The sequence below is a fragment of the Petromyzon marinus genome, unplaced genomic scaffold, assembly GCF_048934315.1.
Source record: "Petromyzon marinus isolate PM22_M1 ecotype Great Lakes invasive population unplaced genomic scaffold, UKy_Petmar_22M1.pri1.0 PM_G_Scaffold_15, whole genome shotgun sequence".
Taxonomy (NCBI): domain Eukaryota; kingdom Metazoa; phylum Chordata; class Hyperoartia; order Petromyzontiformes; family Petromyzontidae; genus Petromyzon; species Petromyzon marinus.
Genome location: NW_027422706.1, coordinates 1,314,861 through 1,332,691, shown reverse-complemented (window position 1 = coordinate 1,332,691; position 17,831 = coordinate 1,314,861). Strand labels below are relative to the sequence as shown.

Genomic DNA, 17,831 nt, shown 5'->3' with positions numbered 1-17,831 from the left:
AGAGGTCAGACGTTTCTTGTAGTTGGCCACCAGGTTTGTACACATCTCAGGATCGATTTTGGATTTCAGTCCTTCACGTTGTAGTGTGTTACCAATTGTTTTTTTGGTGACTATGGTCCCAGCTGCCTTGAGATCATTGACAAGATCCTCCCGTGTAGTTCTGGGCTGATTCCTCACCGTTCTCATGATCATTGCAACTCCACGAGGTGAGATCTTGCATGGAGCCCCAGGCCGAGGGAGATTGACAGTTCTTTTGTGTTTCTTCCATTTGCGAATAATCGCACCAACTGTTGTCACCTTCTCACCAAGCTGCTTGGCAATGGTCTTGTAGCCCATTCCAGCCTTGTGTAGGTCTACAATATTGTCCCTGACATCCTTGGAGAGCTCTTTGGTCTTAGCCATGGTGGAGAGTTTGGAATCTGATTGATTGATTGCTTCTGTGGACAGGTGTCTTTTATACAGGTAACAAGCTGAGATTAGGAGCACTCCCTTTAAGAGTGTGCTCCTAATCTCAGCTCGTTACCTGTATAAAAGACATCTGGGAGTCAGAAATCTTTCTGATTGAGAGGGGGTCAAATACTTATTTTCCTCATTAAAATGCAAATCAATTTATAACATTTTTGACATGCGTTTTTCTAGATTTTCTTGTTGTTATTCTGTCGCTCACTGTTCAAATAAACCTACCATTAAAATTATAGACTGATAATTTCTTTGTGAGTGGGCAAACGTACAAAATCAGCAGGGGATCAAATACTTTCTTCCCTCACTGTATTTGTGTGTGTGTGTATGTATATGTGTGTGTGGGGAGCGGTAGTGTAGCGGTTAGCGCTACGCTGCACTATGAACCTGGCGACGCGGGTTCGATTCCCGCTCACGGCCAACACCAGTGACGATTATCTGAACCGGTCCCGGGCCTCCCCTAGGTCGACTCAGCCTCAAATGAGTACCTTGTGTGGTGTGTAAACATTGCCACTCGGGAGAAAAAGGCGGTCGGGCGTGGTGCTGGCCACCCACCCCCTCGTGTACCGTTCCGGCCTTCATAGGTGCTCGCTAACAGCACTTGACCCTACAGTCTGTTAAGGCTACACGGGGGATCTTTGTCGTTGTGTGTATACGCCGATGTTGACTCTAGACGTGAGTACTGGGCAATGCATCCCAGGAATGTGAAACTTTAATCCACACAACTCGGCGGAAACCATCGCCTATTTGCCAGAGCTTAAGCCACCCCTTGCTAAGGGGCGTGTTGAGTCAACAGGGCTGAGTCAACAACTTCGCCTCCTGAGCCCTGAACAAAGACGCTGGCTGTAGTCAAGTCGCGTGCTGGCTGGCTTTTTACTGGACTGCTGCTGCTGCTGCTCCACCATTGCTGTGGCTGTGTTGCTGCCACTGACACCTCCTCAGCCAAGCCCTCTCATCCTCACCTCCGCCTGTGTGGGTGAGTGAGAGCAAGAATGAAATTGCAGTTCATATTGGTAGGCTAAGAATTTACCCTGGTGTTTACTTTACATTTTACCGAGCAATACAGTATTGTAATTAATCAATACATACAGTGTATAGTTTATACAGTACGCTACTGTAAATTGCTGTGTTTTGCTAAATTATCAGCATTCTTTAAGACTCCTGGGTAGGCTAAGGCCATCTTCGACTTACGATATTTTTTGACCTACGATGGGGTTCGTCGTAACGCATCTCCGTCGTAAGTCGGGGACTACCATGTACATTTAATCGATGTACAGATAATTTATACATTTTTAAAAGTGTATTGTCTTCCTTTTCTTCACGTTGAACGTATCGTGTCTTTGTAGTGATTGTCCTCATGTTCTGACCCCATGCCCTTCCTCGACGTTTGTGTAAGAGAGCTTCATAGCTCGTCGGGGTGAAAACCTTCATCTGTATTTCTAAAACACCTCCAGGATACTTGCCGACGAGGCAGAAAGCTGAAATTGGCTTCCCAGACAGCTTTTAGTACACAAACAACAGGGAGAAAACCCGAACGCCGCGTGAGATTGTACTCAACACGCTTTTATTGAACTCACTCTGTTGTTGTTGTGTCCTCAAATCTTGTAACTCAATTTTAACCCACTTCCAAATGTGGTATCGACTGCAAACTTGGTATACTTGTGTCATACTGATGACAATACGATATTCAATCATTAAAAATATATTTTTAAACATTCATTTTTATACGTCATGTTTCGGCTTGGGTCTAATTGTCCACGCTCAACTGACGCTGGCTGTAATTGCCCACGGTCCCCTTTACATTGTGGCAAGCTTCGGGGCCACTTCCTGGAGTCGTGGAGTTCTTCCATTACTAGTACGGTACATTTGAATAAAGCGTTTTAAAAGTTTTTTTTCAATATTACTTAATCCATTGTAAGGCCTTCAAATCTCCCTCCCATCCTTCCCCCTCCTGCCTCTCCATCTCCTCCGCCCCTTCCTCCTCCCCTCTTCCTCCCCCCTTTCCTCCTCTCCTAGCCAAGTGAAGGAAGCCCCCACCCCACCCCCCCGGTCCGACCATCCGCCCGGCCCCCACCCCGATGGAGGCTTTCTCCACCACCACCGCCTGCTTCGTGGCGTTGCTGGCATCTCTGCTTGGCGCTCTTTGTGACCACCCCCTCGTCCTGCCCCTTGGCGGTGAGTAGCAAACACCCCCCCTCTCCCAGCTGATACCCCCTCTACAACACTACACCCACCAATCGCCCACCAAAGTCTATCAACTAAACGATGTCTTTATCTTACCAAGGAAGCCCCACTCAGCTGCTCTGTCGCTCTTTTTCAGAAGCCGCCTTTTCCTGTCACAAATGGGACACAACTGGACACAATGGGACACAATGGGACACTGGGACACACTGGGACACAATGGGACACAACAGGGCTCAATGGGACACAACTGGACACAATGGGACACTGGGACACAATGGGACACAACAGGGCTCAATGGGACACAACTGGACGCAATTGGACACAACGGGACACAATGGGACACAGCAGGACACAATGGGACACAACAGGGCTCAATGGGACACAACTGGACACAATGGGACACAACGGGACACAATGGGACACAGCAGGACACAATGGGACACAATGGGACATAGCGGGACACAATGGGACACAACTGGACACAATGGGACACAACTGGACACAATGGGACCCAATGGGACACAATGGGACATTGGGACACAATGGGACACAACAGGGCTCAATGGGACACAACTGGACACAATGGGACATTGGGACACAATGGGACACTGGGACACAATGGGGTCTCTCTGAGTCTATGGATCTCTATAGGGCTCTCTGAGCCTGGGTCTACAAGAGTCTCTGGGTCTGAGTCTCCGTGGATCTCTTTGAGTCTCTGTGGGTGCCTATGAGTCTACGTGAGTCTCTATGGGTCTTTGAGTCTCTACAACTTTCTATGGGTCTCCGAGTGTCTGTGAGTCTCTGAGTCTGGATCTGCATGGATATCTATGAGCCATCTCCTTCTTCCCTATGGCTGATGTCAATTCCAGAGCAACAACTACAATTTCACATGCAGGTGGCCAAGCCCAGATAACCACGTCAGGAGCAGTCACAGAGTTGTGTATCATCATCGCTAATGTAACCGCTATGGGCTTGATTGTAACGAACCGCACGTATAATTATCCAACGGAGTTAATGATGACCTTAGATTGGACCCATAGACTCACGTGACTGCACAGTAGGCAATGCCCACCAGTGGAGTAATCAATTCAGGGTACAGGGCACCTATTCAGATTCAGATGGACGCTGTATGGGGATTGAGCAGTGAGGTGCTGTGGGACGTTGGGTCGATCGGTGTGCACCTGGTCACCATTGCAGAAGCACAAATGCTCCTCAGAACACTTGGAAATAACGAGTTGCCGTGCAACGACCCTCTGGTGTCCCTCGGTGGTGGAATCACTCGATCCTCAGGAGGAGGGCAGAACACAACGCGGAGTATCCACTCGTCGTCTCCGATCTCGTCTGTTGTGGTTGTCTGTATTCAACGGCCTGTCCCCTCGTTATGGCCACGGCAGGAGAGGGATATGGCGAGCCGGTGACACTGTGATGTCTCCTACTTCGTATTTGTGGATCGGGCAGTGGGTCGTTGTAGGTTATTACGGTGTCTGGGTGTCTGTTCTGGATGACCGCAGTTGCACCACTGACGGAGAGTTCTTATTATTTTACATTTGCTGCATTGTCAGGTATCCGCTTCTTCTTCTTCTGCTGCTGCTGCCACGGTTTGTTAACCCGTTGATCTCTTGCAGTTACTCAGCCTCCGTCCATCACCCGGCAATCGCGGGTGGATTACATCGTGGACCCACGGGACAACATTGTGGTGGAGTGTGAGGCACACGACAACCCAACGCCCAAGTACGCTCCCCACCTCCCTCCATCCCTCCGTCCCAACCTCCATCCCCTCCCTCCGTCCCTCCCTCCCGACTTAGCCCTCCCTCCCCACCTCCCTCCCCCCCTTCCTACCTCCATCTCTTATTAACTCTCTCCCTCCCTTCTCTCCCCTCCCCCTCCCTCCCTTCCCGTTTGTGCTGCAGGTTCTGGTGGAGCAAAGATGGCCGGAGCTTTGACCCGGACAGCGACCCCCACGTGAGGCGGCATGGGAAAAGTTCGGGCACCTTCACTGTAGACATGGCGGCGGTGGTGGCGGCGTCCGCGGATTACGGCGATGACAGCATCACCGTGGAGGCCTATGAGGGGGTCTACCGCTGCTCGGCGGAGAACCGGGCCGGCACGGCACTCACCGCAAACATCACCGTGCGGCTGGCGCGTGAGTGAGGGGGGGGTATGATGCCACGCTTGGACCGTGAACTACCACTCACACACACAGAGTGCTAACCGTTGCACCACCACTCCCCACACACACACACAGTGTGCTAACCGCTGCACCACCGCTCCCCACACACACAGTGCGCTAACTGCTACACTACTGCTCCCCACACACAAAGTGCGCTGTCCCTCTGGCTGCACTTAGTCAGGTTTAATTAGACAACAACCAACGACTGTTACTGAACCCGTCCTGGGCCCTCCCCTAGGTCGACTCAGTCTCAAACGAGTATCTAATGCGAAATGTAAAAACATTACCATTGGGGAGACAAAGGCGGCCCGAGTGCAGTGCTGACCACCAACCCTGTCGTGTGCCACGTCGGCCTTCACAGGTGATGCTGCTCGCCGACAGCACTTGCCCCAATGGTCTGTTTGAGGCTACACGGGGAGTCTTTGCCTGTATCCTGCAGGTGCTCCCCTGTGGCCCCGTGAGCTGCTTCAACCCATCATGGCCACCGAGGGCTCCCCGGCCGTGCTGCGCTGCCACCCTCCCCACGGCTTTCCTCCTCCCACCGTCTTCTGGTTGGACGGCTGTGAGTGGCACTGTGGCTATGAGATGTTGACTACCTCGCCTGATACGCAGGAGGGCGTGGGTTCGATCCCGACCCTGATGACGCGTGCTGCATACTTGCAGTTTGCGTGCGACTCTCTCTCCCATCGTGTTGTTTGCATTGTTGGTTGTTGTAACTCGCTGACCCCGTGCCCATACTGGACATCCGTGTTCTTCTGCTTCCGTACGGCTGCTGATGTGGATGCAGAGCAACAGCTACAATGTCACATTCGGGTGGTCATGCCAGACGACCCCGTCGACAGGGAGTAGCGGAGTGGTGAATCATCTCTGTGATGTCTCCATGGTCTATGTGTTTATACGGGTCTCTAGGGGTGTCTCTGGGTCTCCTGAGTCTCTGTGCATCTCTGTGAGTCTGGATATCTATGGGTATCCACGAGTCTGCTTATTTCGTGTGGCTGCTGGTGTCGATGCCAAAAAAGGAGACGTCCGCGACGTCTCCTTCGTATTTGCGGATCGGGCGTTCGCGTCGTCCTACGTTGTTACGGTGTCTGTCGTGGATGACCGCAGTTGCACACCACTACTGGAGAGTTGTTCATCTTCCATCTGCGCATCATCAAGTATCCGCATCCGCTGCTTCCACGGTTTGTGCGGTGGACCCCTAATAAAGATTCCGATCTCCTTAATTCCCCCCCCCCCCGCCCACTCCCCCGACTGCCCACCGCCCTTACCCCCGGGATGGCGCTGCAGCCATGGAGAAAGTGCCGCTGGATGCGCGAGTGTCGCAGGGCTTGGACGGGGACCTCTACTTCGCCAACGTGCTTCCGAGCGACCAGGGTGACTACGTGTGCTACGCTCGCTACCCGCACACGGGGACCATCCAGTACAAGCAGCCGCTCCGGCTGGTCGTCAAACCCGGTGAGTGGCGACGGCGTGGTGGCGGCGGTGGCGAACGCGGGGAAGTGCGTGTGTGTACGTGTGTGTGTGTGTGTGTACGTGTGTGTGTGTGTACGTGTGTGTGCGTACATGCATGTGTGTAAGTTTGTGTATGTGGGGTGCGGTGGCATAGCGGTTATCGCTACGCTGCGCCATGAACCCGGGCAACACCAGTGACGATTATCTGAAATGAGTACCTGGTCCGGTGCGTAAAAAGATCGCCACTGGGGAGACAAAGGCGGCCGGGCGTGGTGTTGGCCACCCACCCCCTCGTGTGCCATGCCGGCCTTCATAGGTGCTCGCTAACAGCATTTGCCCCTACAGTCTGTGAAGGCTATATGGGGGATCTCTGTCTTTGTGTTAAAGTGGCAGGTTAGTGCCTGCAACAGACTGTCGGGGGCAAGTGCTGTTAGCGAGCACCTATGAAGGTCGGCATGGCAGACAAGAGGGTGGGTGGCCATCACCAGGCCCGACCGCCTTTGTCTCCCCGGTGGCGATGTTTACACATCATACCAGGTACTCATTTGAGGCTGAGTCGACCTAGGGAAGGCCCATGACCGGTTCAGATAATCATCACCGGTGTTGCCCTACAGCGGGAATCAAACTCAGGTCATGGCCAGGTTTGTAGCACAGTGTAGCGCTAACCACCGTGCCACCGCTCCCCACGCATGCGTGGATGCACGCAGAGCGTCCGTCAAAGAGCCGGCCAGTGTTCCTGGAGCCTGTGGGCGAGACGAGCACCAAGATGGTCCTCTCTGGGGAAACGCTGCTGCTGACGTGCATCACACAAGGGCTGTACGTATACACGCATGCACACATACACACACACATGTACACACGTACACGCACACCCACACAAGTGCAACAACAACAACCGCCATTCGCCACTAAGTGGCGGTGACATCACCACGGCGCTTGTGCCAGGCCGTGTGCACGTCGAGGCCACGTGAAGTGTCGAACGCCCGCTAGCAGGAGGTCTCGGGGCAGACCCAGGTGCCATGCGTCGACTGACTGAGATGACTGGCTGATGCACCGCCTGTGGCCCCTACTGTGAGCCCACAGTTGCCTAAATACCAGAGAGGTCCAGGTGGTACCGGTCCAGATCCCAACAGAGGAGTGGCGCTCTCTCCTCCGCATTGAGCGTTTGAACATTCCACGTGTCTCTTTGCTGTTTCTGGAGGAACCCCAAGGGTAAGGATGCAGCCTCGTGGCTCTGCAATTTGTTGTTTAGCCAGGAGACGTCATAGACGCCTGTCCCCCTGGGGCCTCCGGCACAATCTTCATTCTATATGTTGCACATGGTTCAGTGGTAGTTGAATTGAAGGTGGAGGGGTTACCAGCTCCTCGCGCTTGTCCAGAGCCTGCATTTGGCCGCTGTTTGGGCTATAAGCGCCGTGAGGGAATAGCCGATTTGCAATTGGCCTTCCCTCCATGGCGTTGCTCACATCCACCGCAGTGTTACCGTCCGGCACCGCTGAAGAGGCAGGGGTTTTTTTTTTTCCAGACTACACTATACACTACATACTACACTTTACACTACTGTACACTACCCTAGTTCCACACACGTGCACGCGTTGCGTGTGCACTCCCCGTGTGTGTGCACGCAGCCCCACGCCGGAGGTGAGCTGGAGCAAGTGGGGTGGGGCGGTGTCGTCGGAGCAAGCCGCCGCCCTCGCCGCCGCCCTCGCCGCCGTCTCCGGCACAGCGCTGGCCATCCGCAACGCGTCGGAGTCCGATGGCGGCGACTACCGATGCCGCGCCGTCAACAGCGAGGGCGTGGCGCTGCACACCGTCACGGTCACCGTGGAATGTGTGTGCACGTGTGTGCCTGCGTGTGTGCGCATGGCGGAGTGGTGGTTTTGGTGTTAGCGCAACTCCGCTATGAACCCAGCAGCTCGAGTTTCCGATTCGCCTCCTCACTGTCGGCCACTACCGCCAGCGACGATTATCTAAACTGGTCCTGGGCCTCGCCTAGGTCAACTCGGCCTCAAATGAGTACCTGGTGCGGCATGTAAATATCGCCACTGGGGAGACAAAGGCGGCCGGGTACGGTGCTGGCCACCCACCCCCTTGTGTGCCATGTCGGCCTTCAGAGTTGCTCACAAACAGCACTTGCCTCAACAGTTTGTTAAAGTCTATGCAAGGGGGTCTTTGTTATTTGGGTGCCACGATGGCTATGAGATGTTAACTACCTTGCCTGGTATTCAGGAGGTCGTGGGTTAGATCCCAACCCTGACGATGCCTGCTGATGTATATTCAGAGTTTGCGTCTATCATCATCATCATCATCACAGTGGCTAGGAGATGTTAACTACCTCGACTGGTACACAGGAGGTCGTGGGTTTGATCCCGATCCTGACACCGGCTGCGTATTTGGAGTTTACGGTGTCTCTTTACCCGTGCTCGCTGTGGCGCATTCGGTTCTAGCCTACTTCAAGGCTCACCTTTATTGCTGCCACTGTTATACTTTTTGGTCAGCCAAGTCACGGTCATCTATAGCGTGGGTCGAGTCAAGACCGAGGCGATTTCAGAGGGTCGCTCCGTCTTTAAGTTTTAGAAACGCTTCCCCTGCCTGCTTTCACACCACAGCATCTATCTGCACCACACGATGTGCTCACATTATACCCCAGGACGTCCCCTTTGTCCCGACGCTCACACCTGAGGCTACGGGTTCCCGAACACACGCACAAGCACAGCACCCTTAGGACACGTTTAGCCTCAGCTGGCGTTCACCACCCGATGTCGGGCTGCGTTCACAAGAAAGGCAACTTGGAGGTGCCAACCCCGGCCTGCCACCGCAGTCCGAGGAGAAAGAGAGCCGCCGCCTGCTGGTTCCTCACCACGACAGGGGGGCGACGTCAGAGGCAACCTCTCTGCTGCTCCTCTGTACAGTCTGCCCCCCCCACCGGGTGACCACCGACAAATCACAGGGACCGTTACTTAGGGCCCTGGGTGCATTACCGACATCTGTATTGTTTTTATGTTACCAATAACCCACGGTCCACGCTGAGCTGCTGCTGACAGCTGGGGATGCTTGGAGGTTTTGGGGGGACTGCTCCTGTTCCCGCTGCTGGCTGGAGCCTTGTGAGCAGACACACAGCTGGGGTCTTCCTCCATTCTCCCTCCGATGTCTGGTGCGGGTGGGGTGGTCCCTATTTATAGGAAGCTGGCCACACTAATGGTGATTGGCACCTTGATTTGTTAATTTTCATCAGACGCCTTTCCCTATTACAGGTGGACCCCCACCCTCTTTCTTGTTCTGCCTTGACACTTATTGGTGCCATGTGACAGTCACGTGGATTTTTTCGTTCAAGAGCCAGGTCGCCTGTGAAAAAGAGCTACATAGCTCAGCGGACCTTACCTGGTAACTACAAATAGTTACAAAAATGTGTCGTCTAGTTTACAAGCATGGGACATTGTCTAATCCCTCCTTCTCCCCCCCCTGCCTCCTCCTCCTCCTCGTGCTTTCCCGGCCACTGCAGCCAAGCCGTACTGGACCGCTCCAGTGCCAGAGAACCGTGACTACGCCCTATGGGACACCGTTGAGCTCACGTGCCGTGCAAGTGGAATCCCCACACCGACCATCCGATGGTTCATCAACGGCGTGCCCATCGATGGTGAGACACGAGGGGGCGTGTGAATAGGGGGGGGCGGCCAGCATCACCTGCTCAGCCACTTGCCCCACCTATGCACTTGCTCACCCACTCGAATTTTTCTCGTCCACACACTCACAGCCGATCACATGCTCACTCAACCGCTTGTCCACCGACTTACACGTGCACACGCCTCATCCACTCGCATGCTCACGCTCGCAGTCGATTGTCAACCGATCACTCGGTCAACCAATCACAACAATTCACACACTCGGTCAAGCAATCACACGCTTACTCACCCGCTCACTCATCCGCTATGTGCACACACTCACCCAGCTAGTCGCGCACTCACTCAGCCAAATCACAGAACTTATCGAATTGAGCCAGATAATGCCATATTGTGCTAAATTCATCCTACCAAAAAATGACATATCATGCTAAGACCATTCCAAATCGTGGCAAATCGTGGCAAATCGTGCCAAGACCACGCCAAACTGTGCCGGGTGTCGTACCGCCGTGCGATGGAGCAGAAGCCCCCGAGGTGCTAGGACGGCGGGTGGACGGCGACTCCCTGACGCTGACCTGGCTGGAGGAGGAAGACACTGGTGTGTACCAGTGTGAGGCCTCAAACCGGCACGGCACCATCCTGGCTAATGCATACGTCAACGTGCTGGGTGAGCGGGGGGTTGTGGGTAACGCACCGCCGCATGTAGCCAACTATGATAGTCGGAGATGCGGGGGAAAGACAACTGAGTCTCTGTGCGAGTCTATGGTCTCTGTGTAAGTTTATAGGTTGCTGTGTGAGTCTGTGCGTCTGTGTCAGTCTGTGGGTCTCTGTGAGAGTCTGAGTTTCTGTGTAAGTCTATGGGTCTCTGTGGGAATCTGTGTGGTCTATCGGTCTGTGTGATTCCGTAGGTCTCTGTGAGTCTGTGGGTCTCTGTGTGAGTCTGTAAGTCACTGTGTAAGTCTATCGGTTTCTGTGAAAGTCTATCGGTTTCTGTGTAAGTCTGCGTCTCCATGAGTCAATGAGTTTCTGTGTAAGTCTATGGGTCTCTGTGGGATTCTGTGTGGTCTATCGGTCTGTGTGATTATGTGGGTCTCTGTAAGTCTGTGGGTTTCTGTGTGAGTCTGAGTTTCTGTATAAGTCTATGAGCCTCTGTGAGTCTGTGGGATTCTGTGTGAGTCTATCGGTCTGTGTGATTCTGTGGGTCTCTCTGTGATTCTGTGAGTCTATAGGTATCTGTATGAGTTTGTGGGTCTCTGTGTGAGTCAAGAGCCGAATGGCTCACAGGGCTATACCAAATAAATAAACTGAATGAGTTTCTGTGTGAGTCTATGGGTCTCTGTATGAGTCTATGCGTGTCTGTGTGAGTCTATGGGGCTGTATGATGATATCCTTTCATACCACCATGCTACGTAAGGAGGATGAGGGGGGCTCCTCCCACAAGCGTCGCTCCTCCCCGGCTTCGTCTTCACCCTTCTCGCCATCACCACCATCCTCTCTCTTGCTAAACCCTGCATCTCCTCCTCCATGTCCTCCTTCTCTGCCACCTCTCTAGTCTCGGTTCGACTTTGTAACATCTCGCTCCTCAACTTCGCTCATCTTCGCTTTCCAACTCCGTCTTCTCGGTCCCCATATTTATTCCTCTCGTGTTGGTTCCCCCCCTTCAAACCCTCCCCCTCCCTCCCCCTCCACATTCCACTTCCTGTATTCTGGGCTTCTCCACCCTTCCTCCGCACTCCCATTCAGTGTCTCCCTCTGCTCTTCCTCCCCTCCTTACATTTGCTAATTCGCTCTCCTCATTCTCCAATCTCTCTCTCACTTCCCTCCTGAATCTTCTGTCGTCAACTCCTGCCACCCCCCCCCCCAAGATCTCCTCCTCCTTCACCTGTTAGCATCTCTGCTGCGGTTCCATAACATTTCTCTAACTCAGCAACCCCCCTCCCTCCCTCACCTCCCCCCTGCTCCCTATCTCTGCCACCCCCCATCCCGCCCTCCCCACCTCTCCCACAGCCGTGCCCCCACGGATGCTGTCGGAGCCAGACACGCTGTACACGGCGACAGAGGGCCAGGTCATGTACATGGAATGTGCAGTATTTGGGTTACCGCGCCCCAACATCATCTGGTGAGACCGACGCTGGCCTGGCTACTTTACTCTCTCATTAACTAAACAGTCTTTTTTTTATTTTATCAGCTAAGACCCCACTGAGCTACCATTTATCTCTTTTCAGAAGTCATCTGTCTGTCACAAATGATAGCTCGATGAAGTGGCTTATCTTCACGTGGAAACTTATAGCAGCCAAATACTCTAAACCTCCACGTTGATTCTGAATGTGGAGGGATAACCAGAGAACCCGGAGAAAAATCGACATAACTATGGGGAGAACATGCAAACTTCATATATACAGACCGCCCATAAAGACCCAGAGAGACCCATAATACTCTAAATGCATGATGTTGATGTAGAGGGGAAAACACCACATAACCTGGAGACTAATCCACGTAACCACCACGGGGAGAAAGAGAGAAACGCAGACTACACATAGACAACAGGAACCATCAGGGTCGGGATCCAACACACGACCTCCTGTATACCAGGCGAGGCTCTTTCAAGCAATACGACTCATGCCACCGAAATAAACCACTCGGACACTCAGTCCTCTATAACGCTGAGTATTTAATAGATAAGTGACTACAGAAAAATATGCAAGCTCAATGATATAGCCGTGGCCTTAAGAAAATATGGGAACACACTGGCATTAGAACAAAAAGGTTTACTCTCCAAGAACTTAACAGTATGTGGAAAACATCGGCAAAACCAGACGGCCATCTACCAGTCTGGAAAGACAAAGTCGCAGCAGACCAAACAACATATCAATAAACAATAATTCTACCAGTGATACATCAGAACAATTACCAGTGGGTGCTCTTCATGAGGTAGCCCCTGGGAGTCATGCCCCCGCATAGACTGACTTGAGAACTTTGAGTTTAACATCAAATGGCAATTTCCCCTCTTGAAATCACGCCCCTTCTCGTGAATATGAATTACGGTCAATGCAACCAGACCCTGGGTGGATGTAGAACCTAAGCTTTTGGACCAGAATGCCGGATGTTATATCCACGTAAGGTGTTTGCTACTTCTTGCAAGGACCCACATTTTAACTAACTTAGTTCGGACAAAGGGCCTATGTCCCGTGAAGGTCTCACGTGCGATGTCACTTATTTATACATTTATAGGCATGAGAATGATAAGAGGCACATTATAAATAGACCACTCGTTAAATTATTTCCTCGTGCAATAATGGGGTAAAGTGTGCTTTTGTGAAGGTCCTTATGTGCTGTGCAGTACATCAATGCACGTGTACACCAGCATGCGATACTGAGTCGGGCCTGTAGGTGGGTGGCAGGGTTATTGAGTAACCTGACCTCTATACCAGTCACGTGGTTAATGGCGACTCGGTTGAGAATTTCTGTGTGACCCACGTGCTGTTGCATTTTACAGGTAAAGGACCAAAATGTTGTTTTGAATTGGTAGTTTGTGATACATTCAATTGGAGGGGGTTTAGCACTATGCACTGTAAAGGATGACTTACTGTAGTTAATACTGGTAATTATCTAACCCTAATACTGTTTATTCCATAACCATGCCATTGCACCCAGAATATGGCTTCTTGTAATGATATTAAGAATAGAACACCTGTACAGAAGTAAGTTATACAATGGTGACAAGCACAATACATACAGTACAGATAATGGGTGTAAGATATCAATATAAGTGGATGGTTTAGATGGACATACAGCTTAGGATTAAGGTAATATTCGAATAGTGAAATGTAAAGGTTATGAATGAATACAAAGATGGTTTATCAGCAGTGGAATTGGGTTGAAGGGAAACTGTTATTGAGTAACCTGACCTGTACACTAGTCACGTGGTTAATGGTGACTCGGTTGAAATCTGCTGTGTGTGCTACATGTGCTGTTGCATTTCACAGATTACCACAATAAATGTGTTGCCCTCGATTTGGAGCACCTGCCCACATCCTTCATTTCGAATGTGTAAAAGATGCCTCCCTTCCGAGACCCCAACTCTGCTGGAAGGAGTGAAGGCCCTGTCTTAATGAGCTCAACATAAATGTAGTATAATTATGAATCGAATATTAACTATGTATTGATTATCAAAAAGGGGTACACATCCAACAATAGCCAGGTTGCTTCTGAAAAAGAGCTATATAGCTCAGTGACGCCTTACCTGGTAAAATAAACATTGTTTTGTTTAGTTGCTTGGTAGTCAAGACTCCCCCCCCCTCCCTCTCTGCTTACGCCGCGCACCGCCAGGTTTAAGGGTGAGGACAGCGGACCCCTGCTGAGCAAGCGTTACCAAACCTTTGCCAACGGCACGCTGCTCATCTCGAACCTGTTGCATACCGACTCCGATACGTACACGTGCTTTGCGATGAACAAGCTGCACTACGACCAGCTCCAGGCACGCCTCTTCGTCGAAGGTTAGAAAAAGCAATCCAGCAGGGGTCTTCTCGACCACGTTCATGCCCTAACTTCTCTCGCTTGCGAAAACGTGGATCCCCTAAATGGAACATCTTTGCCGGTTATAAACATTTAGGCTGGCTTGCCTATCATTCGCCGCTCTCTTCCCCCCCCCCCCCCCCATTGGTAAACTGCCCCCTACAGTCGCCAGCAACAACTCGGAGCCGGGAGCGGTGCCACACGGTGACCTGGCGTGGCCCAGCGCCACGCCACGCATGCCGGACGGCGGTAGCAGCGGCCTCTGGAGCTCCATCACCACCGCCACTGCCACCACCACCGCTGCCACCACCACTGTAACAGTCGCCGCAACCGCTGCTACAACCACCGATAGCACCACCACAACCACTCGGCACCGCTACTACGGCGTGAGCACACCATCACCACGCACGCCAGCCAGCATCGGAAGTGCCAATGCTGATGATGGTGAGTCCCTCTCCTCCCTCTCGCCATAACCGCAGTGATGCCAAAATCTTAACTACCTTGCCTGGTATACAGGAGTTTGTGGATTCAATCCTGACCCTGACGGTGCCTGTATGTTTATTGTTTGATTGTCTCTGTCCCTGTGGTTGCGTGTATTTCCTACGCAATTGGAAGAAAATTTGTGGATAAAGTCCACGATGTTTTTCATTTACCGAACAGCTTAAATAGAGCCAGATGGATCGTTGTGCAAAAGATGGTGATGGCTTGTAAAGTCTCCAGGAGGGTTCATTTATCAGGTAGATAGATGGTGGCTGCTGATTATGAAAGACAAAACAATCCCACGGGGTCAGCACTGCACTCTGCCAGGAGGGTTACCAAGGGCAGTAAAATATGTCTGGTCCAGTTTTTTTTTATGGAGATGAAAATTCATAGGTTGTGGCATGGGCAACTATAACGTTCGCTGTTGCTGGACTTTTCTCTGCTCTCGTGACCCCCCCCCCCCCAGTCCGCTCCTCGTCAGAAGAGGAGACAGCCGCCATGACTAAGAGCCCCTTCATCAGTTCCATGATTGGCGTGGTGGCGTTGCTTACGTTGGTGACGTTCGTGGTGTCCGTTGCGTGGTGGGGCAGGAAGCGGCAGCAACAACTGTGCCTGCAAGCCCCCTTGGTGAGCGGAAGTGGCACTGTGACTGTAAATCAAGTCTCATGGCAATATAATACCAGAGATCAGCAACTGAAAAATCCCATACACCCAGACTTGTTTTGTATGTAGGAACATTCATTTATCCTTCACGTCTTTAGGTATCTCGTCTGTTTTAATCTCCCTGCCATGGTCGTCAGCCTCCGAGCCCCTCCGCACCCTAGCCCCGTGGTGACCGTTCTCTCCCCTTATACCTCATCCTCCAATGAATCCAAATCCTCCAACTTCACACACTCCGTGATCCTCTTGCCTTCAGAGAGCATGCCGGCGCTAGTCCTGGATGATTCACTGGTGGAAGCGGGCAAGTGGGACGGGGCTATACGTATGTATACTCGTGTATGTTGAAGTTATTTCGCACTCCTGTACGGTGCCAACGGCGCTAATCGGAGGAGTGGGGGAAGGACAACAAATCTGGCTGTTGCCTGATGAAACTGGTTGTAATTACTGGCGAAACATCATACTCAGATTGTAAATGTTGTGGCTTGGCTCTCCAACAAACCGGTGTGCTGTGTTGAGTTGGCTGTGTCGGGTGGTGACGGGGTTTTAACGACACATTTATATATTTACACGATCTAACCCAAAAAAAAACCCTCTATGAATGACGACAAATTAAACACAAGAAGCAGTTTTAAAGAAATTAGTTTTCCATGCAGATGATTTAAAAGTGCTTTTGTGTTTTGAAATCGTTCATGTTTACAGCAGAGTAGTGATGTTCACAGGTGAGGTCAGGGAGAAGTCACGTCACTGGGCGAGGTCAGGGAGCAATCAAACGCTGGGTGACTGTGAGTGCAGTGAGCCACCAATCACGAATTATATTGACAGCTGCTGAAAATAAACGTGAGACAAAACACAAAATTGCTCATTGTGTTTAGTTTGTTGTCCTTCCCCCTCACCTCTGATTAGCGTGGTTGGCTATGCATGGTACAAAATAAGTTCAACAGAGACCCGTAGACTCACCACACAGACCCGTAGACGCACCACACCTACCCGTACACTCACCAAACAGAGACCCATATACTCACCAATCAGAGACCCATAGACTTACCAAACAAGAGACCCATAGACTCACCAATCAGAGACCCATACACTCATCACACAGAGACCCATAGACTCACCAATCAGAGACCCATAGACCCGCACACAGAGACCCTTAGGCTCACCACACTGACCCATACAGGTGTAATAAGTGGCTCCGACACGATAGGAACTTAAGTCGTTTATTAATAAATCTTCGGTACAGCTTAGATGTCTCTTGTCTCTCTCACTACGGAATGATCGCCACCCAGGCGGCTTCACTGCCCCGTGCCACGTGGCGCTCACCGCTCCCTAGCGTGCCGCTGGCTGACGGCGCGCTAGGGAGCGGTTGAGCGGCTGGAGGTCGAGCCGCCACGTGGCCGATGGAGATGATGGGGCAGCACGACGGGGAGCTCCTCTTGATTCTTCACACCGACCCCGCACCTCGCACTGGCCCCCGCTTATAAACGCTCCCCGGCGACTAAACCCCGCCTCTGGCCACGCCCCTCATGGAACCTTCGGGAACATTCCAGAGGCTTCCCGGGTGGCTCCGCCCCTTCACCTTTGCTCTAGATGTAAACCCTTACCCCAGATAAACCATAACTGCATAGCAAACAACGCCCCACTCTCATTACAGAGGCATGATGTTTTTTTTTACTTAAGTGAACATTTCAATTATATGAAACAAAAACATTCCAACCCAACGGTCACATTACACCATATTAAGGTGATTACTGTGAGAATGAAGGAACGGAAATGTTGCAAAATTCTTAACATAAATGATACGGGACAAACACCATTAAAACGACGGCTAGATGATAACTACCTCGCCTGGTGTGTAGGACATCATCTGCTCGATCCTGACCCCGATAACTGCTGTATATTTGAAGTTTGCATGTCTCCCTGTGATCGCGTGGATTTTTCTTCGGGTCTTCCGATTTTTCTCTCTACAGTTAGAATTAATGTTCATGCTTTTAGAGTATTTGGCTGATATGAATTTCCACATCATGATGATAAACTACTTCGTTGAGCTATCATTTGTGCTCAGGTCACTGGGGGAACCGCTTTCCGCACTCCTGGCACGCGTACCGCTCGTCACCGGGGGTGCTCGCCGTATTCTCATCTCCTGCCAAGGCACGAACGGGCGGGATGGGCGGTGAAAGAGGGAGCGTTGTCTGGGCGCATTGTGCCCGCACGTGGCTTCCCATCAGCGTTGGGCTGAAGGTTAAATTATATAATCGTGGGTTTGTGTTTGGGTTAGATGGCGTGACTATATA

General features: G+C 51.7%; 1 protein-coding gene across 1 annotated transcript; it reads left to right on the top strand.

Moving 5' to 3' along the window:
• Positions 1-4,556: 4,556 nt before the first annotated feature.
• On the top strand, positions 4,557-16,782 carry LOC142910668 (neuronal cell adhesion molecule-like). The gene is made up of 11 exons (XM_076060036.1): positions 4,557-4,786; positions 5,253-5,375; positions 6,101-6,268; positions 6,973-7,081; positions 7,894-8,096; positions 9,768-9,902; positions 10,409-10,552; positions 11,893-12,004; positions 14,215-14,381; positions 14,566-14,844; positions 15,347-16,782. The coding sequence occupies exons 1-11, from the start codon at positions 4,648-4,650 to the stop codon at positions 15,610-15,612; spliced, it is 1,845 nt and encodes a 614-aa protein (XP_075916151.1). The 5' UTR covers positions 4,557-4,647; the 3' UTR covers positions 15,613-16,782.
• The last annotated feature ends 1,049 nt before the right edge of the window (positions 16,783-17,831 follow it).

Excerpts from the sequence above, each read along its gene's own strand:
- LOC142910668 (XM_076060036.1), top strand. The coding sequence starts at position 4,648 with ATGGCGGCGGTGGTGGCGGCGTCCGCGGATTACGGCGATGACAGCATC. Across the intron at positions 6,269-6,972 it reads CCGGCTGGTCGTCAAACCCG|AGCGTCCGTCAAAGAGCCGG; the intron begins GTGAGTGGCGAC and ends GGATGCACGCAG. Across the intron at positions 10,553-11,892 it reads TGCATACGTCAACGTGCTGG|CCGTGCCCCCACGGATGCTG; the intron begins GTGAGCGGGGGG and ends CCTCTCCCACAG.